This window comes from Saimiri boliviensis, chromosome 1 (assembly GCF_048565385.1).
Source record: "Saimiri boliviensis isolate mSaiBol1 chromosome 1, mSaiBol1.pri, whole genome shotgun sequence".
Taxonomy (NCBI): Eukaryota; Metazoa; Chordata; class Mammalia; order Primates; family Cebidae; genus Saimiri; species Saimiri boliviensis.
The window spans coordinates 61,356,551-61,367,435 of record NC_133449.1 but is presented as its reverse complement, the minus strand read 5'-3'; the positions used below and the strand labels follow the sequence as shown (position 1 = coordinate 61,367,435).

At 34.3% G+C, this 10,885-nt stretch overlaps 1 protein-coding gene across 2 annotated transcripts in view; it reads right to left on the bottom strand.

The window, feature by feature from the left end:
- Positions 1–1,792: 1,792 nt before the first annotated feature.
- The window catches only part of LRRTM4 (leucine rich repeat transmembrane neuronal 4), a 775,489-nt gene continuing 766,396 nt past the window's right edge, over positions 1,793–10,885 (bottom strand). For both annotated transcript variants that reach the window (XM_010333403.3, XM_010333404.3), the window contains one exon: positions 1,793–4,987. In XM_010333403.3, coding sequence (XP_010331705.1) covers positions 4,766–4,987 — 222 coding nt within the window. In that variant the 3' untranslated portion in view covers positions 1,793–4,765. The remainder of the gene's footprint in view (positions 4,988–10,885) is intronic.

Genomic DNA, 10,885 nt, shown 5'->3' with positions numbered 1-10,885 from the left:
AACATTGAGTCTAATCTCCAAGGGAAAAGAAATGTTGTCTATCGAGAGATCTACTTCTCATTCATGACGTCAAATTTTCATTATTTTAATTATTCATTTTCATTTAATCCAGGTATATTTGACATTTGCTTTATTGTTAGAGAGATTAAAATATGTCGTCTTTGATTAAAAAAATCCACATGCATCTCAGAAACAGGTATACACTGTGTCATCTGTGAATGTAGAAATAGTTATCTGCAAAGGCACATGCTTTTCTTGATGGTTAAATAAGAACATTCCTTAAATTAACATTTCCCAAATGAGTTCTATAGAATATCAGTACTGCAGGTTTTCTTTTAGATATTAAATTAAGGAAGGATATTGTAGTTTAATATGTTTAGAAAACTCCGGGTTAAACAAAGTTAAATGGGTTTCTTGACTGCAATGTTTCTGATATTGTTTAAATGTGAAATTGCCTTGTGAATTTCCAAAGGGAGCATATCATATGCAGTATTTTCTGAATTTAATTTGATCATATAAACCTCTGTTGTTGTTGTTGTTGTTGTTACTGCTGATGTTGTTTATTTTTTGCTTTCTTTGCTTTCATGAAAAGCATTGTCTGTTAGTGTTACATAGCATATTTTAGAAAATGCTCTTTATGTAAAGGTATGAGCCTTTCATATCACACGAACATATGAACTATTACTTGTTTTAAATCAATTCTTATTTTAAAGATTCATATATCATCAAATTCTAAGTAAATATCAAATGCAAATTTTGAGTCCTCACACAGAGTCATCAACCTAAAGAAATACAAGAATCTACACTCTACAGCAATGGTTCTTAAAATGTAGTCCACAAACCCGCTGCCTCAGCATCACCTGGGGACTTAGAAAGACATTCTCAGATCCCTTATCAGACCTTCTGGATCAGCTATCCTGGGGTTAGGCCTGCCAATCTGTGAGTAGAGGTACAATAAGATGTAAAGTTAAACCACTGTTACACCTAAACATATACCAATTGAGCCCCTGTTCTAAGGTATTTTTTTTAATTGCATGTTGCAGTAAGTAAAGCAAACTCAGCATTACAAAGAATATTTATAAATAAAGTTAACCAGAATGTTTGGATAATTGATTGTTCCAATCTGTATTCTGTCACATTTACAATTGCTTTTAGGCATGGTTTTAATGCCCTTGCTCTATAAATACTCCATGAGACCCCTCAACTTTGAAATTACAACCTGCATAGCCTTCAGAAGTTCAATAAACGTTATAGTGTAAAATCGAATTACTAATTAGGATAGTCTTGAAATAAAACATAACTTTCTTTGAGAGGGCTCTTTAACATTTCAACATAAAAAATAAGTAGAATCAACATAATTTCTGACATCTAGAAGAGAGACAAAAAAATCTTTATACTAGCTAGGGCCACAATTCACAATTACAAACACTCTTCCATGCTAAGGGAGAAGGACTCTGGTGCAATCAGTTTCCACAGCAAAGCATGCAAATTAACAAGAAATTGGAAAAAATGTACCCTGTATAGACAAGTTTGTTCCTTATCATTTAGAGGTCCAGAAGATAATTTATCCTGAGTTGTGACTAACAGAAGACTTTCATCCTCCTTGGTTACACCAGGGTTGCAGCATAAAAAAATTGACTTTTGGGTATAAGGGATCAATAATCCAATATTTTCTTCTTAAGCCCTTTGTTGAAATATCACTGTCTTTTTATAAAAACATTATATATATATATATATATATATATATATGTATATATATATATATATATATATATATATATGTACTGTTTTATCTGAAAACTTGCTTGACCCTTCATGCAACATCAAGCCTGAATTTTAGTAGACGTTTCTAAGCCTACTAATGTAAATTTGATTTGGATTACTGTTTGTTTGTTTTAATCATAGATTTCTGGAGCTCAGTGTCAACTTGTGCTGGCATATGTAAATTAGATTTTAAATAAGTTCTTTGAAAGTTTTCATATAAATAGGACACACCATTTTTTATAATACTATCTGTTTTGCTCGTAGTTCACTTATTTCTTATTAACCTTGGGGCAACTGTTGGCCAAATATGGCAGCCTTAAATAACATGAAGAGTCTTATCTATTTATGACTTTTTTGGTTATAAGAAACAGAATTAAAACTGGAGCTGATATCAGCCAGATTTGATAAAGATTTTTTATATGTGACCTCTCATAACTCAAGTCTGGAAGGGGTGGTGTGGTGGATATGGTATGTAAGGGGCATTGGATAGAGGGAGAAGATAAGAAGGGTTAAGAGAATCCTTGTAATTTGGAAAGACACCCACCAAAAAATCCTTGTAATTCGAGAAGAAATACTCCAAGTCTATTGAATAATTTCTAAAAGTAAAATCATAATGCCAGAGAATTACCTTTAATTTTTAAACTCATAGTAAATTCATTCTACTTGAATAATTAAGAAAATAAATGTAACCCAGGTTATAAATATTAAGAAGAAAGATACCAGAATTCAACAGCAATGGCCCTGCGTTCCAACATGAAAAAAAATCTTCCCTCGATTGAATTTTTCTTTAATATGACATACTATTTGTATCATTTGGTATAGAATTTAACTTCATGGTTTATTTAAAGTGACAGTAAAACAGAATGTCTTTGAGGGAGAAAAAATAAAACAAAACATGTGTAGTACTCTCTGCTAGTTTGCTGTGATGTGATGGTATTTACAAGTCTCTGTTATTATTATTTCAACATAATTTGGAATTAAATGGATGGCAGATATTAACTTGGTTCTGGAACAACTCAGCAGTGCCACTATATGCGAGCATTCCTTAAAATATGAAATTTATCCAAATAAAGGATGAAATAAATTTCATAGTATCACTTAGTTAAAAAAAAACAAACAGGCAAATAACACCAGTGAACACATCAGGAAAATGTCCACAGTTAAAGACTTGCTAAGATATAGTATTACAACACTAAAGAAGTTGAGAGAAAATGTCTCAACTGATGTGCATGCAATGATCTCCTTTGTTAAAAAATAGGAGACAGAATCCATCTTTCTAGACAAAATCAATTTCCACACAGTTCTTTCACTTCTGTAAGATCTGGCAACCTCTAACCCTTCCATGGATACTTACTTTTTCTCATATTGTTTTATAATTTTATTAGAGCGAGGTCACATATTTCTGAAAATAATTGTGAAATGTATTAGGACATTCTCATGCTTCTAATAAATACATATCCAAGACTGTGTAATTTATAAAGGAAAGAGTTTTAATTGACTCACAGTTCAGCATGGCTGGGGAGGCCTCAGGAAACTTATGGTCATGGTGGAAGAGGAAGCAAACATGTCCTTCTTCACATGGCTGGAGCAAGGAGAAGTATGAGAACCAAGCTAAGGGGGAAGCCCCTTATAAAACCGTAAGACCTTGTGAGAACTTACTCACGATCACACTATCAGGAGAATAGCACTGAGGTAACCACCACGCGATTAAGTTAACTCCCGCTTGGTCCCTCCAACAACACGTGAGGATTATGAGAATTATAATTTCAGATAAGATTTGGGTGGGGACATAGTCAAACCATATCAGGCATAAACCACATTTCATATTTCTTTTCTACACTTCATATCTGCCTTCCTATCTGACCATGGAACACACAGAAAACACTTGATAGATACCACTTGATTCTTACTGAAATGCCCTGATATAGACTGGAAGCATTCCATAATATACATACAGATAAAGCACTCTGCATTAGGTGGGATGTGGTACACCAACCACAAAATAATATATTTATTTTTCAACATTTTTTTCTTTTATTGATAAAAGCTACACAAAAGCTATTTGATAATTAATTTAAAAAGCAATATTACACATTATATTGTGTTTAGAAATTTGTCAGCTTGGCAGTTTCATTCATGGAGCACATGGCCATGGCTCTTTTATGGCCTTATTCCACATGAGAATGATTCTGCTGATCTTGTCATTCGGAGATCTTCAAGGCTCTCTCAGACATCCTACGCAGTGAAGGCTGCCAACTGGACACAACAAAACTCCTTCTGCCATGTACCACATATGGCATTTGTCATGAAGAGTCATTCACCCAGACTTACTGAGTTTTCTTAGTTTTATGGAACTTTGTGGTCAACTTTCTCTGTGGTCTGTGGTAAAACACATTTTCTTTTGATACAACATAAGCTTTAATGCTCATGTTCTGTATTAGAAACTTGACCAGGAAAAAAAAAAAAAAAAAAAAAAAACAATTTAAAACAAACAAAACAAGAACAAACAGCATTTTTAAAGAAAAAAGAAAATGAAAACAATTTAAATAAAGTCTGTGAGAGTTACAAATACCTAAAGAGGAAACCTGTTGTTTCCCCAACTTCCCACCCACCCCTGTTTATTTGCCCACCTGTGGTTCTCCAGCCCAGGAACCATGCAGTGTAGAAAAATCAAATATACAAAGAAACCTATATGTAGCTAGGGTGAAATCTATTTTTATAAGAACTTGACACTCTTACTATTTACATCCGGGAGCATTTTTGTTCGTTTACGTTTTAAAGCAAAGAAAGTTTTGCAGTTCTCCCAGTTGCGCTGCAGGTGCATTCGCTACCATCTTTACGCAGTTTGGTTTTATCTTTTCCTTTTCTCTATGCCATAAATGTTTTAACAGGAACGATGAGCTTGCTTGATTGCACGATTTCAGACACCCCCTCTCCTTTAAGATGAAGGCCCTCCCTCCCGCCCCCCGTGGAGTTCCCCAATGAGGAGTTGGCTTCAGCATTAATTTGCAATTCTCTCAAGGTAAATGGCCGGTGCTGCCGACCTGGCGATGGTGGCGATGAAGCTGTGGTCTTGCCCTAGCTCCAGGCCGATGCTTTCATCTTGCTCCAGAGACACTGTCTCATAGCCCTTGGTGACATGGAGAGGCTGGTGGGCCTGGCAGTACCCAATCACAGGCTGGTCATAGCTGTAATATGGCAAGGGCTTCACATGGTGTGGCATCTGGATATGAGAAACAGAAAGATTGGTTGATGATAAAATTGCTTTGGAAAGATTGGACAACACTCATCAGATTCTATTTTTGTTCTCTTTCATGCTGTTTCAAGTCAACTACAGATTCAACTACAAATAAACATTAACAAAATAATGATTGCTACATAACTCAATATTGTTTTGTCAGCATATTATATGTATATACTTTGTACATAAAATAATATATGTCAAGTTTTCATTGCTCTAGCTAGCTAGCTAGCCATTGCAATAACAGAAAGTTAGAAACAATCTAAATGCCCCAGGGATTTTAAAATTGATTATGTAGATCCTACCTTTGAATGTAGACCTTAAAAATATAGGAGAAGATCTCTGTTGTAATATGGCAAGATACAGTATTAAGTAGAAAAAAATTCAGGTGAGAAAGAATATATGGTATGATCTATTTTTATTTTTATTTATATACATAAGCATATATGTAACTTTTTATTTGAGATCTGTATACAATTGAAATCTTTACTATCATCATACACAACTTTTATTTAGTTTCAAAAAACAATCACAATTTCCCATAGATTATTTCTAACACTTTATCCCATATCAATACTGGACCAAAGAACTCTAGAATCATGGGAGAAGGTACATCTTTATGTTCACAATAGGTAATATTATTGGTTTTCAAGCCAGCAAGCCAAGTGTGTGTCTAATGTTAGTATAATAAATCTGAACAATGGTCTGCAGAAATTCCATTAACATAAAAAGCAGAAAATATCAGTTATAATAATTTAGAATTTTGGTGAAGCATTTTATTAAACCAAAAATTTCTGATAAAGATAAATGTATTCCAAATTTAGGAAAAGGCAAATGATGTTTGCTTACTTCTTGCTCTCATGCTGCAATATTTCTCATACTTGCTCGATACAATTTGACACTCTTGGTAAACAATCCACAATGATAAAAGTGCAAAGGCCCCACTGCCCTCTCAGGTTAGAAGACGTGGCAGGTTTTAAATTATTGACTCTCAGCTTTGACTTCCCTTCTGTGGTTGCTTTTAGAATGCTGAGGTTGGGACTTTGCAAACCACGTATCTGTTTTGTTTGTGGTTTTCTGTCAGGCTTTGCCAATGGAGAGAGATGGCAAAGCGTAGCAGGGAGAGTGGAATTGCTCCGGTTGTTGGTTTCCTCTTTGTTTCTTCCTGCTCCAGGATTTACCCTACTGGCATTTTTCATTCTAGCTTTATACAGTTTATTCCCATAGCAGCAGGTGCTGCCTATTTGCAGTATTTCCAACATTTGCTGTATATTCAACATTTGATCTCATCAACCCCTCCTCAGAAATACCAGCACTACCATCAGAGAGGTTTGGGGTCATCACCACAAAGCCTCTCCTCCAAGCTTATAAATCTTAATGATCTTCCTTTTGTTCCCTTAGCCCTGCAAGAGGTTAAGGGTGGTAGGTACTTCCTAACATTGTTGTTTCTGTGATACCATGGCAGTATCTTAGCCTTTGCATAAACTTAGTTCATAACTCTATATCCAATTAGCATCCTTTCTAAAAATTCTTTCTTAAAATAACTTACATTGTTATCAGTTAAGAATTCTGTTGAGTTAGCATTCTTTCCAAAATTTCTTTCTTAAAATAACTGATATTTTGTCAGTCTTCCGAATGAGTTCTGTTTGAATTCTTCTGCATCTAAAAGTGCAGATACAGTTGTTTTGATTTTATAATTTACTAGAAAATTAAGCACCAAAGGTCTTATGACTTCCTATACTGTAGAGAGTTAACCAGCCTTAAACATAATTTAGCAAACTTATTTTTAGAAGTCATTCCTCTGTTTACTATGCAAGTTCCTCAAATGCTCTTAAAACCATCTCTAGTATTTTCTTGCTGGCATTTTTACTAACGTGATTAACACGACTTTGACACAAATTCACTGTCTATTTGTATGATAATTACGTTTTTAACACCTGTATGCTTATTAAGATGCAAGTCACCTCCTCACAGTTTTTAAGATTTAGATTAAAGTAATGTTTTCTATGGACAATTACAACTCATTAGTAGGTTATGAAATCAATTTAGTGAATCCAAATAAGCATTAAAAAATTAAATTAGCTCGAATAGAAAGTATCAGAGTATAGAGTAAGGATAAGTTGTTTCATGGGAGTTTTGTTTTAAATTTATGTGTGTGCATATCAATGTGTATCCTGAGTCACATTGTAAATTTTGAAAATTAGGAATAGTAAAAGATGATTTTGAAAAATACTTGGTCAAAGCACATATTTGGATTACAATTTATTTACAGTGATTGGCAATAGCCTAGATAAATTCTCATTCCGTTTTTACTATTTCTTCTCTATTGACTCACATAATTCACTGTTTTTCACAGTAAGATGGATAATTAAGTTAATAGGTAATGCTTTGTTTCTGTTTTGTTGTTGCTTTACTTCTAAAGGAAGGTAAAAACTATTTTCTGGAAGTCTTTTACGAAATAGTAACAAGAGTATTTCTCATCAAACAAGCTACTGTTAAAATCTTGAATATACCATTCTATTATTTTAAAAAGAGAGTTGCAAGAAATGCATACTAGGTCAGAGTTATGATTGATGATAAAGAGACATTTTAAAAATTGGACCTTAATTGCTGTGCTGATAGAGCGAGCTATGAGCAGACTGTAAGGTGATGTGCCCAAATCACTAGACACAAATAAAAGTTAGGTCTACTCCACCTCACCCCAAATCTATTGTTTTGTTTTGTTTTGCTTTTATTGTTTCTTATTCAGTGAGACCTCTTTTAATAAGTACCAGTTCACATGTAAAATGTTTATCAGCGGGTTCTATTTTAGGAAACCTCATAGGATTCTTCAGAGCGTCAGGTTCCTGGAGATACGTGTGATTGGTGTCATGGGTCACTAAAACTCCAAGAAAGCATAGAAATGTAAGAAGACACTTTGTGCTGACATTTCAGCAGGGAGGATGTTTTGAAAGAGGACTTCCTAAGGGTAATACATTTGTACTCTCTTGTTAATGGGTGAAGTAACATAACTTGAAAATCACATACAAATTTAGCGAATCATTTTCAAATGGAAACATTTACTAAATATAGAACATTAGTTCTAAACCTTCACTTAAAGAAATGACTAATTTTCTGCAAATTAGCCAAATTACTAAAAGACATCAAAATGAACATTAAATATGAGTTGTGGTTCTGTTCACAGTCTTGTAGCACTGTCAGTGGTCTTCACAAAGAGGAGCTACTTGAATTCACAGACATGTATACAACAGTGAATGTGAGAGGAAGTCAGGGCCTTAGGGATCTTTTTGCACAACCAGGTGACTTTACAGATGAAAATAAGTAGCTCATAAGTGAACATTATTGAATTTGCCGTGTTTACTTAAAGCCTTTCAATTTTACCTGTAGTGGGAGAGAATAATTTCATAGCTAAGAAATCATAGCATTTCTCTTCAAATTAAGTTAACTTAAATGTCAACAAACCTGCATAAACTGCAAAGCTTCAGGTTTACACACCATTTCCAAACTCAGAACATTTGTTTAACTATTATAGTGGTAGTTTATTTTTTTATACCACTAAAAAAAAGGGCTCATATCATTTTCTCTATTGTAACTGAGACAGGCTTAAAACCTCTTGCAGGGTAAAAACCATTGTAAAGTTCTCTCCTGCACAACAGACCAATAGCAAGAATTCAAGAACCAAGTAAATTGGTAAGCTTTGAAAGAACATCTGAAATCTTTGCTCTTTTACTCTTAAAGTCTATTCCATAGGGCACTATGTAATCAACTGAATTCCTGGTTTCTGAGGACCTTAGAGACTGAGGTCTTATACTTTATAGTAATAGTGTACAGTACATTAACCACCTGGGCCCCTGTGTGTGTCATTGTTTCCTTTCCAGCAGACAAAACAAAGTATCCTTAAGTTTTGCTTAATTCAGATTTGCTATTTTTGTAAATGTGTTCTCAGAGCCTCTCCAAACGCCTCTGTGTTCCATCAGCTCTCTGGTCAGCTCTACTCCATAGCACAGCAGAAAAACACTGTTTAAAGATGTCCTCATTAGCACACTTGACTGCTCATTGACTGCACTGGAAGCTGCACTTTATTTACAGATAATGGGTGTGGAGCATAGGAGTTAAAAATCACTTAGAGAAATATATTCTACTATTCTTAAATTCTGCCATTTGCTACTCTGAAGTATATGAGCACTTTCACATAAATCACATTAAATTTTTCTTTCATACATTGTAACTAAATCTCAAGTAGGTTACGAAGAGCAGGAACCATTATGACTAATTATAAGTCATTTCAATCCTCTTGAGCTTCAGGTAACTCCTCTGAAAAGGGATAATAGTGAATACTTTCAGGGTTCTCTGACCTCTATAAATTTCAGAGAACCCTAAAAATATTCTTCCCTGATACTGAAAAAAGAAGGAATACATTGAAGGGACATAGTAACACTCCAGTTTTACTCAACACTGACAGTGTCTTTCTTGAAAGGGATATGTCTTTTGTCTTACAGTTTCCATTTAGAGGGATGCACACACAGGATGGGTCCCAGATTGACTCATTGACAAGCCCTTCAGTCCTATTTTCTGTGCTAAGAAGCTTACAAACATTTGTGTATGTTCTGGTTTTCTAAAAACATCATTTATCATTTGGCCAGAGGATGTTTTTCTTCAAATACACTGAAGAAAGTAAAAAACGACATTTTTTTTTCAACTATTGGGGTTCATAATGTTAGTGATTCAAAAAGAGAAGTCAGGGAGAGAGCATATTTTTCACTGTTGGGAGGACGGGTAAAATTATAGAGGACTTTGTGGAGTTTCACAATCTGACAATTGATTTGGATCTCATAATTCTACATCTATCATAATTATGTTTAAAATGAGAACTGAACGTGTCTGTATAGTAGATGTGAGGGCAATGTGAAATGGACTCTTGATATATGTGATCACGAAAGGCTTTTGAAGTTCAGTTTTGTTATAAGCATGAAATTCCAATATTGTGACCCTCTTTTCTCAAAGGTATTAGCATTAGTTGTAAGTCATTTAAGGGTTGGATCATTCTAAAATTACCATGAACTATCATTAGTCTTATTTATTAACTTTTCATGAACATTGTTCACATTTCAGCATGAGTTCCTTCAATTGAAGCCATAAAAAGTTGATTTTCAATTTTCTAAATGACATTTGGTCTCTAATTTTCAGAATTAAAGGATAGTGTCTAACTACTTAGGCCATTTACAAAGTACCAGCATATAAATCCAGATGAAGAATTCAATGCAATTGAATGGCTTAATGAAGATAGACACTTTGCTTATTGAAAGTAAAATTAATTTTAAAATGAAGCTCAATAGCTAAATGAATATATCTTAGCCATTAGATATTCTGGTTATATTAGTATGTGACAAGAATGTGCAAGGAAAAAGTACATGTAAACAAGTTTGGGTCACGATTTTTTTTCAGGAACTTTGATTAAATGGATAGAACCTCAACTCATTTAACTCAGACAAAAGGGAAATTTAATTGGCTCATAGAATACAAGAAAGGACATAATGGCTAAACTGAGGGATGAACAAAGATACCACTGAGTGTTAGGAACAATTGAACCTAGGAACACAAATGTCATCAGGGTTCTGTCAATCAAAGAGGTCTGATAGTTTCAGGCTGCAAAATGGCTTCCTACACCTGACAGACATGTAACTTTGACAGCTCCCAAGTTTTACATATTCCACTCATGGTAGATTACATTTTGGCTACAGTTGTTTCTAGGTCCCCTCACAAAAAGATGTGGTGTCTACTTTCCTTTACCTAGAATACAGCCTGGCCTTGTAATTTCTCTTGGCCAATAGAACACAGTGACAGTGACATTGTGTGAGTTCCAGCAACCTAACCTATCTA